General features: G+C 37.1%; 1 protein-coding gene and 1 long non-coding RNA gene across 5 annotated transcripts in view; one reads left to right on the forward strand and one right to left on the reverse strand.

Moving 5' to 3' along the window:
* Positions 1-2009: 2009 nt before the first annotated feature.
* Positions 2010-6170, reverse strand: LOC126817633 (uncharacterized). Of its 4 annotated transcripts, none has more exons than XR_007679081.2 (6): positions 6106-6170; positions 5139-5284; positions 4544-4610; positions 3906-4113; positions 3165-3273; positions 2010-2225 (listed from the first exon to the last, which is right to left on the reverse strand). It is a non-coding gene; the product is annotated as an uncharacterized LOC126817633 (long non-coding RNA). The 4 variants fall into 4 exon arrangements; XR_007679080.1 differs by lacking the exon at positions 6106-6170 and adding an exon at positions 5707-5808; XR_007679083.2 differs by lacking the exons at positions 5139-5284; positions 6106-6170 and adding an exon at positions 5074-5099.
* A 6877-nt stretch (positions 6171-13047) lies between these two features.
* LOC126817419 (uncharacterized protein KIAA0825) overlaps positions 13048-17524 on the forward strand; it is a 58572-nt gene continuing 54095 nt past the window's right edge. The window contains exons 1-4 of the mRNA XM_050544381.2: positions 13048-13187; positions 14562-14751; positions 15414-15585; positions 16056-16938. Coding sequence (XP_050400338.1) covers positions 14603-14751; positions 15414-15585; positions 16056-16938 — 1204 coding nt within the window. The 5' untranslated portion in view covers positions 13048-13187; positions 14562-14602. The remainder of the gene's footprint in view (positions 13188-14561; positions 14752-15413; positions 15586-16055; positions 16939-17524) is intronic.

A 17524-nucleotide genomic window follows, 5' to 3' on the forward strand; every position in this document is an offset into this window, starting at 1 on the left:
CTCCCCAATGAATCTCGCTCCATGACACATTGGTCAGAATAATGCTGGCCACGTCGACACCTTTTTATGGTCCTGCCATCTGCAGTTAATACGCAATACCGACTCTCATCTGTGAACAGAACAGTTCGCCATTGCCTGTATCGCCAGTTTTGGTGGTGTTGGGCAAACTGTAGACGCTCACGTCGATGGCGAGGGGTGAGTATCGGTCCACGGTAAGATCTACGGCAATGGATGTTCTCTCTGGTGAGACGTCGGTGCACTGTATCGGTACTGATGGTTCTTCCGTGTGTTTCCACTACTGTCTGACGTGCTGTCTCGGATGCCTGTGTGAAGGGATTCTGCACGTGCTGTCGCACAACATGGCGGTCTTGTTGCCTTGTGGTTACCCTTGGTCTACCAGTTCGGGGGCGATCATCCGTGGTGTTGGTGGCTCGAAAGCGTTGCTAAAGCCTGTAGTTGGTCCGAACATTGACTTGGAAGTGATTGGCAACGGCTTGGGCATGTGCGGCCAGCGTCGAGTCTTCCAAGCGCCTGGTTCCTCTGAGCTGTCGTGAGTCGCGGCATGCTGCTGACGTTGTAGTATGAATGATTCAACTAGGTATGGGGTGCATTTTATAGGGCTGGTCCCGGTGAACAGCACGTGCTGCATGAATTACATGAAAATCATTTCAGAAGTCAGGTTGCGTTTTTGAGAACATTTCCTGGGTTCAATTGTATGTTTGGGAAGGAGCCTTATTGCTTAGGTAAAGTTGGAGATGTGGTCACAAATATACAATAAAAACATTTGGTAAGTTTTATGCAATGCGTCTATTTAGAGTAACATACCAACCTGGCGTTTCTTTTGCTGCTTTGTATATTATAAGGCCCATGGTAATAACGCCTGGAAAACTTTTCTTCATGTCAAGGGTGTATGTTTCGAGGATCACTTCCTGTGCGTCATCTATACATCTTGGATAAAAGTAGTGCCTTACAGTTAACAATCTTAACAATTGCCCATTGCATCACTTGCTGATATTGTTAATTTTTCGTTTAAATTATAATCCATTATGTGGACCAGGGTTCTTAATCCATTTTAAAACGAACCGGCCAGAACCGGCCAATGAGGTCCCGGTAGGAAATGGGTTTTAAAATTATAATATTCCATTCCCGTTAATATAACCAGACTTCAGCAAAAATATTTTTTGAAAATTCGTTATGAGGAATATCGTAGTCTAATGTATGTAATTACCACAAAAATAACGGCAATAAGGTCAAAAGATCTCGGTTTCTTTCGATATTGGCATGCATCGAAGGGTATATAAACGTCATGGGTTATGGCCCCGATTGTACCAAAAACCATGCTTTTAGCTTGTTTTATCCGATTTTGACGAAACTCGAAATATATGTTTCTAAACCAAAGATCTTGATTCCTGATATTCGCGCATATATCGGACCGTAACTTCCTGGATTATGGCCCCTTGATTGTACGAAAATATTTTGATTATATCATCTTTACACCCTGATGATGGCTGAGTTCGAAATTCGTGAAAATCGGACCGAACCGCCGAACAAAATGACCGCTCCCTGTAAAAGTATGGAATACGAAGATTGTATTTTTGTCTGATTTTGATGAAACTTAAAATATGTTTATATCCCAAAGATCTCAGTTCCTTACGATAGTCACGCATTTCATACCATAACTTCCTGGATTATGGCACCTGATTGTACGAAAAATCACGTTTTTTTTTAGCTTGTTCTCCATCCATCTCTTGCAAAATGCGGGCATATGTTGCATGGCAACAGCTGGTTTCTTCGGCGACATAATATAATTAATGATCGTGAAACTTCTTCATTCCACACTAAACATGATAGGCCATAATTTTATTCGAGTTGTCTGGCTCTAAAAATTGGCTTTATGAGAGTAGAGAATACTTTCCCTCAAAAGGAAAACAAGTGAACAAGTTCAAAACAAACATAAGAAGAGAACATTTTACTTTTGTATATCGTTGTCATAGTGAAATACAGTCCGCTAATAAACTTTTTTAATGCGTTTATATAATGTTTAATAATTTCAATGCAAATAATAATTTCAATACAAATAATAATTTCAATGCAAATAATAATTTCTATATAGATAACTTAAAAATTCCATTGTAATAAGTGTGTAGTTATTTCCTTGGAGTCATTCTTTCAGAAACCCAGTCCGGGTGGATGATAAAATGACCTGTGACATTCGGTGTGGTAGACTGAAAAAAAGGAAATAAGACGCCATATTAACATGCTGTGTTACATCTGTTCTGCTTTTAATCTAGAGTCTTTAACGGATGGAAGAGACATTCTCGTAAGGGTAGTGTTGTTTCAAAATCCTGACATTCTTGTATTTGCAAATTTTCTTGTGCTAAATGCATAGTGCTTATACAACATTTAATAATGCCAAGGATTAAGCTTTTCGGATCGCTTCAGCAGAGAAATTAGATTTGAAGCCTCGAAGCGACTTTGCCAAGTTCCAGTAGAACAGTGCCAAGAAAGACGTCTCACTAAACTGCGTTGGCCGGGAAAGTTAGTTCAACCGGGTTTTCTGGCGTGATTCCTCCTTGTCAGTGATGCAGAACAGAGGGCGTCGCAAAAGACAACCCATAGTCGTTGGGATTGGACGAAAAACCGAGGTCGTATGTACTCATTGGCGTGTGCGTGAATGCCCCTTCTTTCAGGATCAAGGGGGCGCGTCGACTTAATTATGCACGAGTCATAGATCGTAAGCACGGTCACGATCATGGATCCGTCCTAGATATCCCTAGGCAGTTGGAATTCGATAAGAGTAAGCCGTGGCGCCGCTGCCCAGGCAAAATTTCCCTCGTAGCACACTTTAAAGCGTATACTTGTCTTCGTTAGGCCAGTCCAATCCGAACAGTAGGATGTTAAACCCCATTTCAATTCATTTCACTTATAACTGACAAATTACAATGATTTACAAGACTTATACAAGCCCACAAATAATAAATCACATCAAGTTTGAACTAATGGTTATAGCGCTCTAAATGTATCATGGTCATAAGGTGGCCGTGGCATTAATGTCAGGGGTATGGTGCTCTTATTATACACTTATTATCTAGGTTTACAAGAATTGTGATCAAACGGAGAGTCGTATGAAGACGAACAACACAATAATCAAAATACATTTTTACCGTAAAAACTCCACGACTGTGGATATAATCATCGTTATTTGATATACTTCTAAATCTTGCTTGATGACGGGCAAGGGGACGACTGCTTCTTTCACTTGGCGCTATACGTCTAAACAGAAAAGTAAGTGGAATAAAATTAAATGAATCCAATTTGAAAGTATATGTTCTGCTACCTTTCTCCGGTTTGTTTTACTAATATTATGTAGTTTATAATTTTTGGCTCACTGTTTCGACAACCAAACACAATTCAACGTCGGTAGACCTTTTCAACGAAGGTTGGTTCTCATTCCACGAAACACACCAATATATAAAACCCAAAGAAATCGAATATCTTATGTTTGCCATCCCAACTTAAAGGGCGTAAAGCCCCAAACCCTTACTAAATAATTCCCAGTCTTAAGCGAATTATTGGTCCATTGCAATCAATAGTGATGATTTCATGTTACCGTGAAAATATGTCTCCTGATATCAAATATCAAAGAAACCCAAAGAAATCGAATATCTTATGTTTGTCATCCCAACTTAAAGGGCGTAAAGCCCCAAACCCTTACTAAATAATACCCAGTCTTAAACGTATTATTAGTCCACAACGTTACTGTATTTCGAAACGTAATTTATATCTGTAAAGTGGTTTTGATCAGATTGTATTCATCCTAAATTTCGGGGTTTTATTAATATTTTCTTGTTAGAAGGTTTTATTTTTTTTATCTCTTTCTGTTTGGCATGAGTTTAAATATTTACCCAGGTCTGTAAAGAGCTATGTCATCGGTGGCCATATTTCTCATAGCTCTAGATGTTGCAGCCATATCTCCGTATTGTGTATTTGAACGACTTGTGAGGAAACCTGGTCTATATTCTGGGCGCATTAACTTATAACCTGGGTGTCTAGAAGGAGAAAGACTTGGTTCTCTGTACTGGGCAATGAAATTAGGGTTAGACATATTTTTAGCTGAAATAAAAAATAAAAGGAGAAGTAATACCATGAAACAAACGTAAATCCAGCTTAACATGTATCATATAGTTATGGCAATCAAGTCGTCTTCATGAAATTGATCGTAATGTAATATCTGTATATATTTCAAATGAATAGATAGAAATGGGGTGCATCAGTTTGGTGGGCGATTAATGTATGTTTAATTCCTAATAATGCTTCCGCTTCACCCAAAACTGGCAGAAAAGGTAAATGCAAGCACTCTTTTCGGTTCTAGACCAAAAAGTCACAAAATGTACAATGAAAAAGGTCGGTAAGTGGGGAGGGGAGACTTGTTGACTTGCTACAAATTGGCGGACTATCATCATTAATTAGTTACTGGTCACAATCCATATAGGCGATAACGGAACCGATTGTCTTTACAATTGTCAGTTAGGCTATTCTTTACCTTTATCAAAGAATTTGATATCTTTAATATGTACACTAGGTAAATAATTGATGGGATCTATGGAATTCTGAAAAAAAAAAAATAATCGTGCTTACTGTATACTAAAACTATACTCGATTTCACATAAAAGTCATTTCCATTCTCTTAAATTAGAACGATATCGAAATATATTTTCAGATTGTGCTTTAGAGACAACAGGTTGGCATATTATCATATTATATAGACAACGTTCAGACATGACGTATAGACGGCAATACCACTATTGGCGATAACATTATAGTCGGCAATTATAGTTTATGCATCCTTCCCCAACGCCTGGGTGTTAATTACCGTATGCTCTGTCCGAAGTAATTTCTCGAAATTCTGTCCTCCGCCTTTTGATTTTGAATAATGGTCAGTGAAACAGACTTTGTCACACACACAGACACTTCAAATCCCTGTACCCGCTCTTGACAGATGGTTCCATTTCTATTACCATAATCAATAATCTCGCCATTACCGGGCTAGTTATTAAATCAATCAATAATTACATCAGGGCTAACTTCATAATTGTGACAGGTTACCCCTCAAAAATGAAGATTTGGGTGATACTTACCACTGAATCAGCATTAAATATATAACTAGGATAACTACAGTCTTCAAATGTGTCGTCTAGACCACAAGACTGTTTATCTATAGACGGAAGATGGTATGTTCGGTAGGCAAACGATGGGGTTAAACCTCGGTTTAATTTCTCAACATCTGAAAAAAGACATTATCTATGCCCGTATTGTGATAACTTCTTACAAATGTAGATTATATTACATTTTCAATTTTTGCATCCATTAAATAATGATATTTCCTTACAAACAGATACCGTTTGGACTACGAAATGTAGGAATCTCTACTATCAATACATGTATTTGCCTTTTATTCACCCAACCCTTTGGACTATTCATTATTGTAATTTACACTCTATCAAGATACAAAAATGTAAATGGTAATTCATAACTTTCGACGTTTGGTGTATAATTCCTTATGCATTAAAGCTATGAATTAAAGCTATAATCACTTCGAAAATAATGCATAAACTATGGTGGGAATATTAAAAAGAAACATTTTAAAAATTCAAACATAACTTGATGTGATCAATAAAAACACTTCAATAACAATATAACATTTACTTAGCATGGTGCTTGTACTATCCAAATACAACTTTATCCTTATATCCAAATTCTGTTACTGATCACTATTATGTTGTTATAGACCAACAACAACGCTACTTATAAAATATTTATCCTAAAGAATGTGAATCAAAAAATAATACCCAAAACTGTCATTCAATGGACATTTTGCTGAGAGCTAATTCGGTATAAGATCGCGATTCAATATATTCATAGTTTTCTAATTTAATTCAAGATTATTGTGTAAAAGTAAAAATTGTACCTATATATTTCAGGGTTCTACTGAAGTTAAATATTATATTCTTTTGATGATTTTTCGAGAATATTGATAAAGTTTTCTTCGGCACAGGGTCCCTTTATTTAATCAAGAAGTTCTACGAAATAAATTAAATGCCTTACCTGTTTCGAGTCACGACGCTTCTTACAGACTGATTCGTTTGGACAAATCTGTTGATTGTCGTCTCTCTTAAATCGCCGTTGTTAACACCCGTTTCTAAGAGTATTATGTAATTGGCGACAGAGGGCGTGGTCGTCTTGGCCAAACTGTAAATTACGGATACAACCAATAAGGACTTTAGCGATTAATGATTTTGTTTTGTAGGTCGAGATGTAACAGTTATAGTTATTAATCAATCAACTATGATTAAAATAATGGGGTTTGTATATAATGCTCCTGTATTATTGCAATTAGTGACATTATCAATTAGCAAGAAACCTTGACAATAACCATTCAACGTGAAAAATTAAAAGTTATTGCCCGGCTAGTAGTACAATATTGGTGTACAAATTTCGAAGAGAGTAAATGGTAGTTTTTGTGCTTTATGGACAGAGTGCGTTTTTTCGAAAGCACCACAGTTCGGGACAGGGTAACACATTCCCCGTTTCAGAAGCCATCGCAGTGGTTCTCAACCCTTTTTTCAACGGCACACCTTGGAAAACATGAAGAAATAGCGGCAAACCTGGCTAAATATATATGAAAAATATCTGAATTTCGCAAAATAAAAACATGGTTAAGTCAGACGGCATACAACCGTAGACAGAGAATAGCCATAGACACTTCGAGTGACTCAAACTAAATGAAGAAAAACACAGCTATGAAATTATCAGTGGATACTCAATTGGGATCACGTGGGTTTTTTCACATTTTCTTAGTGTGCCGTTCAAAATTTCGCGGCACACTTAGGAAGATCTCGCGGCACACTTGTTGAGAATCATTGAGCTATCGTCAAGACCAATGAAATTGTTAATAATAATGGGCAGTAACTTATTATTACTCATTTCCACGTTTAGAAATAAATTGTGGAAGATCAATTTCATTTATCTACTAGGTTTTCGTAAATCTATCTATATATAATTCATTTCAGTCCGAGGCGAATTGACATAAGAAACATATAACGCAGGGTACATGCGATCGGTTACTCTAGAGGAAGTACGATTTCGTATTTAGCATATATACCAGTTTACCACAGAAAATGGGGCAGACCATTTCTTCGGGAATATAAAGCTGGAAAAGGCGGATTATAAATTAGCTACAATGTTGTTTTTTGATTATAAGATTTAGGATCTCAAACTAAACTGCATCTTTAGTAAAACATTGGAAAAATGTCTGTGGAGAAAATATATCCAGAAATATGACTGTTAATTATTATTTGTTCTAGTATAATTAATAATAATTTTAGACGAATATCTAAATTAATATTATCAAGCAAAACGCAAAATACAGTTATATAAACATAATCCGCATAAGATTAGATTAACATAATTCTTTATTAAATCAATCCTCTAATCATAAATATAACAGTACTCTAATTGTTCATGCAGCTTTCCTAAAATAATCCTCTTATTTACATAGTCAGTGCAATTTGATGTTGGTGCTTTGATTTTTTGTTATGTCAAATTGTTCTGTGTTTTGTCGAGCAATTTTCTTGCATTGTCGTTTGATTTCGAAACAAAATTCCTTTTAAACTCTCTTTTAAAATTTACGGTGTAGTTTCTCCTCGCCAGTGGTGCAGGACGTATTGCCTGGCAAGGACAGCTGTCTTGTCGTTCGGATTGGACGAAAAACCGAGGCCCCGTAGATACATTGGCGTGCACGTAAAAGATCCCTTGGCAGAGTAGGCTATAGTACCGCTGCCCTCATAGCACACTGTATGGCATAATATGTCCGTCTACATTAGCCCAGTCGGAACAGAACATAGTAGGACGTTAAACCCCATTTCATTTCACTCTTAAAATATCGTTAATCTTGCGGGCACTTAGAAAATGTCCCTGTAAACTATACGCATAAATGTGCCATAAACTATTAAACGTTCCGCTTAACTCACTATAGATTGTGGCATCATTAATATTTAATTCTTCGGAAGAGTTGATCTGGTTAAGATTACTACAGAATCATCAATAATTCAGGCAGTTGTCATGGACCTTTAAATGCATAACATTACAAAGTTGTTATTCACATACGCGTGGTTACCTTGCAACAAGATAATCTTGTATAATCTATGCAAAATATGTTTGTCTTTTCATCTTCTAATTAAAGGAGCTAAATCGCTAATATATGGGACCTAGAAATTGACAAAAATGGGTCGCAACGCATATGATAATGTAATATGAATCTATATAAACTGATTTACATTCAATCGTTTCTGTATTTACTGTAATTTGTAATCAGTTATGTTCAGCGAAATACGCCCAGAAGTCTCGTGTGAATGGCAATTTTTAGCGTCTGGTTTTTCCTGTCTACACCGATGGTATTTATTGCGCTGAAACGCATTATGGTACACGATTCGTGTACCAATTGTAAAATGTTTATTTTGTCTTGAATATTGAATATCAGAAGCCCATCTTTTCCCTGTAAGACCACAAGACCAATGCTGATTTGAATTGACAAATAATTCGTGTTTTCAATGTCAAAGATTTTTGATGATATTGAGTTAGAGACTTAGCTACTTTAACACCTCTCACAAAGTTAGGTATGATGCAGGAGAGAGCCCATTGTTAAAATGTATTCTTGTGAATCCCGTGGTAAGGTTCATGCCATACGGGACTGTCCTCGAATGTGCTCTATCATACCCTTACAACCACACATCACAACCACATATCAAACTGTTAAACAAAAATATGACGCACCTCGCATCATCTTATAGTCTGTCCCGACAGAGAAACATAATATACTTTTCAAAAAAGTAGGGGATATTGAAATGCAAATACCTATGCAGGCTGTGATATGATAAATAGCCATGGACACTTGACATGCTTTGAGAGTATGTTCACAGATGAAGAACTTATCGCCCCAACAGAACCACTGAGCTGCACATGCGACACGCAATAGCGCCATACACGTGGGACTGGGAGGGGTTCATTGTCAAATTTGACACTTCAAGGAAGGGTTAATGAAAACTGTCGCGTGCTCATTTATCCTATCCATGTTTGCTTTCCTGTCGGTTCTTGCATAAGATTTACTGTTTAGCATATCTTTGCTTTAGTGTATTACGTTTAATTTGATCGGGAGACGTGTTCATCGACGTCAACGTCAACCGACAATACTACAAGAATTGGCCGTGGCACTGCTAGAGTAGTGGGTCAGATTGCCCAAAATCATGATCGGACGGTTGATTAGGAGCATGCCACAACGAATTGCTGAATGTTTGAGGATTGGTGGAGCAATTACTCATTATTAAGACAAAAATCAAAAACGTCCATGTTCACTTTTGACAGTGTATCTCTTTGCGAGTGAAATGAGGCCGTCATATAAGCCGCCCATATGAACTGTTTATGTTCATATGTAGGCAATTGGCCTGTTATCAACATACACTGGTCACCTCTAATAAAAAACAGCAGTGCATTAATGCATTTCCGCAGTTTTGTATTGTTTCTGAATATCCCCTACTTTTTTTGAAGAGTATATGTCACTTTGAGTATAACCATGGACCTTATAATGTATTATAAGGTCTATGGTATAACATTAAGTTATTTTGATTTTTACCTTTACGGACGTTGTTGTTACTGCCCATCAGTGCTGGATTAACCATTAAGAAAATTAAGTACGTGCTTAGGGCATCATGGTTATGGGAGCAACACAGAATGTATGCTTTGTTAGAAGCCAAATTTAAAATATTTAATTTAGAAATTAATGAAGAACTTTCAATCAGTTTTTCATTGTTTTTGCCCTTTCATATTGTTACCTGTTTTGTCGCAATTAATAATGACGTGTATAAAATCCCAGAAAAACTCTAATCACGTGCTTGGCGGTTGTTTGTGGTTTATTATTGTTTATTTTGAATATAAATGGGGCATCAAAATATTTTAAGTGCTTAGGAACTAAACCGGCCTTGCTGTCCACTGGTCTTAAAAAAATACTTTACCATCACGTCAATATGCCAACGACTGGACCCAAGTCTTTTGTCTCTCTCGAACGCCAACATTCTCTCTGTCGACCCAACCGGGATTCAGATTCGGGATACCGGCACTAACTGGGGATAGTGCCATTTCAGCTCTGAATTATGGACAGAAATAACACAATTGCCAGTAGCGCAGTACCTCCTGAGCTCCTTCCCAATAATGTCAATTAAGCTAGCCCCATTCCACCACCCGTACCACACCCCTTTCTATCAGTAATTCTAGCACATACAGCGCTAACATATACTCTTCAAAAAATGTAGGGGATATTGAAATGCAAATACCTATGCAGGTTGTGATATGATAAATAGTCATGTACACTTGACATGCTTTGAGAGTATGTTCACAGATGAAGAACTTATCGTCCAAACAGAACCACTGAGCTGCACCTGCGACACGCAGACGCGTTCTGGTTTATCCCATCCATGTTTGCTTTCCTATCGGTTCTTGCATAAGATTTACTGTTTAGCGTATCTTTGCTTTAGTGTGTTACGTTTAATTTGCAATGAGACGTCTTCAACATGATGAACGTCTACGTGCTATTGGCATGCTTCAAATGGGTTCATGTTGTTGGCATGCTTCAAATGGGTTCTACACGGCGAGCAGTAGCCAACGTGCTTAATGTGTCACAGTCTGTGATAAGCAGACTGTGGAACCGGTACCAACAAACACACAATGCTGATGATAGACCTCGTTCAGGTCGTCCTAGAGCCACTACACAAGCCTAGGATCGATACATTCGCACACAGGTCCTGCGAAATCGAGGACAAGCGGCCAATCAGCTTTCTGTAAACTTGTATCAAGTTACAGGAATTCGAGTTAAACCCCAAACGATTAGAAATCAGCTACATGCAGCCCATTTTTATGCGCGACGACCGCGTGTTGTGCCTCCATTAACTCGCCAGCACATGGAAAACAGGCGTCAATGGTGTAGGCAGCGTAGAAATTTGGGTAATCGCCGATGGGCGCGTGTAATGTTCTCAGATGAGTCCAGAATTACTCTGTATTTCATCGATAGCCGTGCTCGCGTTTGGAGGCGTGTAAATGAGCGTCATGCTAACGTTAACGTCAGACAGCATGACAGATTCGGGCGTGGGTCTGTTATGGTGTGGGGAGGAATCACCATGACTGGCAGAACGGACTTGCATATTGTTGAAGGAAGGGTCACTGGTGTGTACTACCGTGACCACATCCTGGCACCGAAAGTTCTGCCCTTTGCTCAACGTCCGGGTCGACGTTTCATCTTTCAAGATGACAATGCCCGTGCACACCGCGCTCGTGTCGTGAATGACTACCCCCAGCGTCACCATATTGTCCATATGCCTTGGCCAGTCATGAGTCCCGACCTTTCCCCTATAGAGCATGTCTGGGGCATGATCGGGAGACGCGTTCGTCGACGTCAACGTCAACCGACAAAACTGCAAGAATTGGCCGTGGCACTGCAAGAGGAGTGGTTCAGATTGCCCCAAATCGTGATTGGACGGTTGATTAGGAGCATGCCACGACGAATTGCTGAGCAATTACTCATTATTAAGACAAAAATCAAAAACGTCCATTTTCACTTTTGACAGTGTATCTCTTTGCGAGTGAAATGGGGCCGTCAGATAAGCCGCCCATATGAACTGTTTATGTCCATGTGTAGGCAATTGGCCTGTTATTAACATGCACTGGTTATCTCTAATAAAAACAGCAGTGCATTTCCCCATTTTTGTATTGTTTCTGAATATCCCCTCATTTTTTGGAAGAGTATATATGTTATTAAAACAGTAAATACGGTCTACTCTTGTTTCAAATTCCAAATGTCAAGGGTTCTGGGTTCGTTTACGTAGGGGGGGGGGGGGGTGCCGAATGGTTAGCACGTGCGCGCTGTATCACAAAGCCTGTCATTGAGTCAACTGACGTGGTTTCGAACCCCCAGTTGTACGTGACAAGGAGTAGGGTCGCCTGTCCAACCTCGTGGGTTTTCTCCGGGTCCTCCGGTTCTCCCACTGCCAAAGACCCCTACGCGCAAGCGAATTATTGCAATAAAATTAAACCATTTCTCTCTCTCTCTCTCTCTCTCGTTTACGTACACGCCAATATGTACACGAGACCTCGGGCTTTCGTAGCCTACCATCCGAATGACTTATTCGTTGTCCCTTGCCAGTCCCTCCGTCCTGCACCACTGGTAAGGGCGAACCATACACGGAACTTTCTCGGCCATCAATGGGACCTAACACGTAGGCCTAACCTTCAGATTAGCGAGTCAACGTCTTACTCACCAAGCCACCGGGGCTCCCGTAAATTTAATATTCACTCAACTTGGTATCAATATATGGATTTAAAAGATCAGTTTTTGTTGCTGAATATTTTTTGTTTGTGTGAAACTAATATTATAATCTAACATCTGATACTACTTCTAACTTAGTGCACGTGGCCTATTACATGGTTAAGACATTTCGCAGCGTATCGGTATATTAATATCTAAAACTGTTTCGAAACCACTTTTAACACCTAGGCTACATGCCTACATTTAAAAAATATTCGGAATGTAGGATACTTTGGCAGGAATTGTTTTTTTTTTTTAAATTTTCTATTTTATAGCTACATGTATAAATCGCCTTTCACTTTAAACTAGTTTAAGGATACATTCGTTTGTTTGTTACCAATGCAATTTATATATTATAAGGTAATTGTAACATATGCTGCTTCGCATGTGCGTTTTTATGCAATATGAATAAAATTTATCTTTATCTTTACACTGTCTTTATTTTTTAATGATTGTTCGGTGGAAGTTAAGATGTCTTTAGCGATCTTCGGTCATTTTAATTTTAGGTTAAAAATCATGCCACTAGAGTCGACCCAGATTAGTTCATTATCTAAAACTTGGCATCAATTTACGTGTGTAGATAAGGTCTGGATAAAAATAAACCTTTTTGAATTCAATTGGAGTTATCTACCTTTGACCGAAAGGGTAACTCTGGCAGCATTACCAAGTAAGGAATTTTCCTGAGTAAAGTGGAAAGATGCAACAAATCGATTAATTATTATGTTTGTGTTGATAACTTGTTAAAATTACCATTATAGACCATAGACGTCATCAAGACGTAAGTGTTTATGGAGTTTTGAACCCCAATTTCAATTAATTATCATTTGAATGAAGTGACAGATGATAGATCTTCGTAGTAATCATAGTTCAAAGCCGCATCTCTCTCTTTGTCCTGAAGTGCGTGTCTCAAGATAAGAGATGGTACTATAATACCCATTGAATTGATTGATTTTTTCCCCCAACAAAAATATATCTATTAGAGATCAGAGTTCCAATGTTGGGGCCTAGGAATCATTCTCTTTACAAGATATAATTTACATAAATATTACGAATGCCTAAATATTATTATTATTAGTTTTGCAGAAAAATAAACTTTGTATTATTACTATTATTCTATTATAAATAATATTTATTACATTTCTTCCACATCCCAACAACAATTAAGCATATGATCCTGACATGGGTACAAATCATCTCTTTTTAAGGGGGGCGGGGCTTATATGTTGACATGATCAATACTTAATAGGCTACAACTGAGAGCAACTGCCACTTTTGCAGCGGGCTTCAACTGAATGCATCTGAATGCAACTGACTTCAACTGACTTCAACTAGTTCCAGTAAGTCGTTGAAACCAGTGTGTCCCATGTTTAACTTTCTGCAACTTGCTTCAACTAGAGGCAACTAGTTACTATCGACATGAGTGTTCCTTCAACTGGCGTTAACTCATTTCCTTGAAAAATAACATGTGTCATGTGACTTTATAAATAAGCAAAATGGAAGCAAACGAAGACACCCAAGGTTCACAAATCTTCCGAATTTTTATCTGATGAAAATCTCATGCTAACAATCTGTATAAAGTCACGAAAATATGTAATCCAGTATAGTAGGCCTACTCAGGAAGGAGAGGACAGGACACATGACAAGAGAAAAAAAAATTGCCTTCTTCTGCTTTGGTCTGAAATGATTGGAAAATGGGTTTGCGGTGGTCAATTTTCAAAATTTTCCGGGGGCACAGGGCCTACTAAAAGGTCTGTAAAGTAAAACAGCTATTGATCGAAACAGCTGAACTCAGTGAACTGGTAAATAAAAGGTGCTAAAACAAAGTGAAATAGCACCAGATTTGCATCAGCCAGTGTTAGCAATTAAATTAGATTAATTGCTTCCCTTGATATAAATAAAAAAAGTGCTTTCAAATCATATGTTCTCAAATAAACTTGTGCGTACTATAGTGATATTGAATTTGATATTAGAAAATAAAATGTTAATTTTTTTTAACATTTTCTAATAGTTAACATTTTGTGTTGTATTTGAGTGAACTATGCATAGTGGATGGGAAGTGACAATAATTTTCCCATTGAGAAAGTGATTATTGTTGAATACCATAAACTTACATAAACAACTTGTTTTTATTAACTTTTTATGTATTTTTCAGATGTAACACAGGGATAGATAACGGGAACCTTTCATAGTTTTATGGCAGGTTCTAGCAATCAAGGCATCATGAAGGATAGTATCATGCCCCCCTTTCGTATCATGTTTCAGTCAACTAGTGTGCCATCATCCGCAAACCTTGATCTCTACTTGGCAGAATTAGATGCACAACTTGAAGAAAATAACAAAGAGTAAGGACTACATATATATATATGCAGCCCTATATTTCATGTTTCTTGAATCAGAAAGACATATTTTCACCATTTAGCAAGAAACTAATTTTTATCAGTCTAATCTTTAATTTTAAGTAATGATGTATCGTTTGCATTTTTTGCTAACATATATCACGCTTTATCCCCGCTAATATGTACTCATTTTTTTTATTTAACATTTAATTAAGAAAACAAAATCAAAGTACATGTACCAATGCTGGATAACCTCCTGGCTTGGATTCATTCTGATTTAAATAAGCCCATCAGTTGTGTTCGCCCACAACAAATGGTGGCAGGCTTATTACATAGCAAGCAGCATAGAATGATGAAATTTAAATTCAACAAATCTTTGTAAATGCCGGTACTAAACAGAATCAAAATTTTTTTTTGACCAGTATTCATTGGTTATTCATCTTTCAAAATATTGTAATTTGCAAGGGATTCCTATTGGTCTAAAACAAGGCAATAAGATTTTAATGGCTGTGTTTACTGGATAAAATATTAGAAAAATAAGGAATTTCAATAATGCATGTAGTATTTGTATACAGTAGCTTTTTTACACATAAACACCAATGTTTAAGTTTTATCTCATAGTGCCACTAAAGATATGAATTTTGATTACTTTTATATATGTTTTTCAGAATTGATACTTGTATGCAGTCAATTCTTCAATTTACTAAAGATTTACCTGGTGCCAACAATGTTTCTGATCCTAAAGAAGGTTTAATTCATATGATTAGTAATCATGTTCTGGAAAAAGATTCATGTTATGACCCTGAAGTAGATGATTCAGTAGCCATATTAAATGGTTTGGTAAGAAATTAGTTTTCTGTAGAAATTATATTCTTAAAGCAGTGCTGCATATTTAGCTTTTGATATCTTAAACATGAACACTGCAAACAATGGGTTGAGATCCATCTTCATTAGCCCAGTTAGAGCAGAACAGTAGAAAGTTAATCCTTATAAGACATATAGAAATAAATTTCACTAAAAATAAACACACTTATATGGATATACTACTTCTGAATTTTATTACATATATAGGTATCGTTATCAAGCAAACGATCAAGCAAATTATTTGCTTGATAACGATACCTATATGTGTATTGAAACGTAGCATGTCAATAAAATTCAGAAGTAGTATATCCATATAAGTGTGTTTATTTTCAGTAGAAAGTTAAACACAATTTCATGTGTTGAGACTAGTTGAAACCCAAAATAAATTATAAACTATTTCAAGTTACCATTTCATTATGTAGCGTTAATTTCTGTTAAATTTTCAGCTAAGTATGATAGAAGAAAATCCTGGTAGTGAAGAAAGAGTATTACAAGAGATTCTTTCTCTGAGTGCTGCAGAAGGCCTCATTTTCCCTTTACAAACATCAACCGTCAACACAGTTCCAATTTCCATGTCCTCCCTACACACCATTGAAGACACTACTGATAAACAAATCGAAGCAAAATGGAGTAAAATAACACAGAGGTTAAAAAAGCACTTTGTAGAAAAATTGCTGCGTTTGCCTGTTCAGAAAAATAACCTTCCTGGAATTCCTGTTAATCAGAGGTTGCGTCTGGTTCAGTGTCTTCTCGCTATTGCGCCTGATGAAGAAGTTTGGCAATGCTATCAAAGTCTACGAACGCAGCAACTGGAGAAGAGTTTTCGTGATTTATTTCCTGAATCCGACACATTTGACTATCAGTCATTTTCGAGCCATTGTGATCTAATAGCTTCTACCATTATTAACATGATTGATGAAGATTTTGTTGTTTTAAATACAGGGATGCTTCGTAAAGTTATTGGAGTATTTAAAGCCATCCACGATCTATATTTAGAAAAATATTCGGACGAGATGTCACTCCTTGTGGAGGAAGTCAGCGATGATATCTTCAAAATACGACACAACACCTTTGCACATGGAAATATTTCTCAAAACAAGCGCGACAAGCTGCAGAAAGGTCAAAGTTTAGACAGTATATTGCCTAGTCGTATGATTGCTCAACCCCAGGGAGAAGCCATTGTTAATGCTGGATGTATTCAGTCTTTGCTGCATATCATCAAATCTCTACTAGCTATAGAAGAACATATAAACACCTTGTTGAGAAACACTGCATGGGATGTTGTGGGTGTGTCAACTAAAAAGGCAAAAAGGAGAGGCAGTCTTAGAGGTATGGTGATAGTCATTTTAATTAAAATTTCAAATCTTTGTATTTGTCCTATAATCAATATGAAATAGATCTGCACTGCTTTTATTAACATTGATAGGGTGCCCCGCCATAAATAAATATCTCCAAATATCTTGACAATCACACCACAATATTTATATACATGTATATACATGTACCAAGCCTTAAATCAGTTTCACACATTTATAGTCAATAATAAAAACGGTCATGTTGTACTTAATAAGCTATGACCATTTAATCGTCCATAAATGATAGACTGAAAAATGGTTACGAGTGTCAGCCATAATATCCGGGCACTTTTGAGTAAAAAATAGGTTACATGCCCTTGTTTTGAAATTAGTCTCGCTTAACCAGTCTACCGACCATTCTACTACTGATTGGCAGCAGGGCTGCCGACAACCAGTATCGCAGCACAATTTGCGATACATATTTTGTCCGTTGCTAATCAAAAATTAAAATCTAACGTTTTTGATTCGCAGTAACTGCGAATCAATTAATATGCCTGTCATTTTGGATATTGACACGAAGATTTATTCACATTTCTCAACACTTTCAAGGAGTATAAAAT

The sequence above is a fragment of the Patella vulgata genome, chromosome 4, assembly GCF_932274485.2.
Source record: "Patella vulgata chromosome 4, xgPatVulg1.2, whole genome shotgun sequence".
NCBI classification, from domain to species: Eukaryota; Metazoa; Mollusca; class Gastropoda; family Patellidae; genus Patella; species Patella vulgata.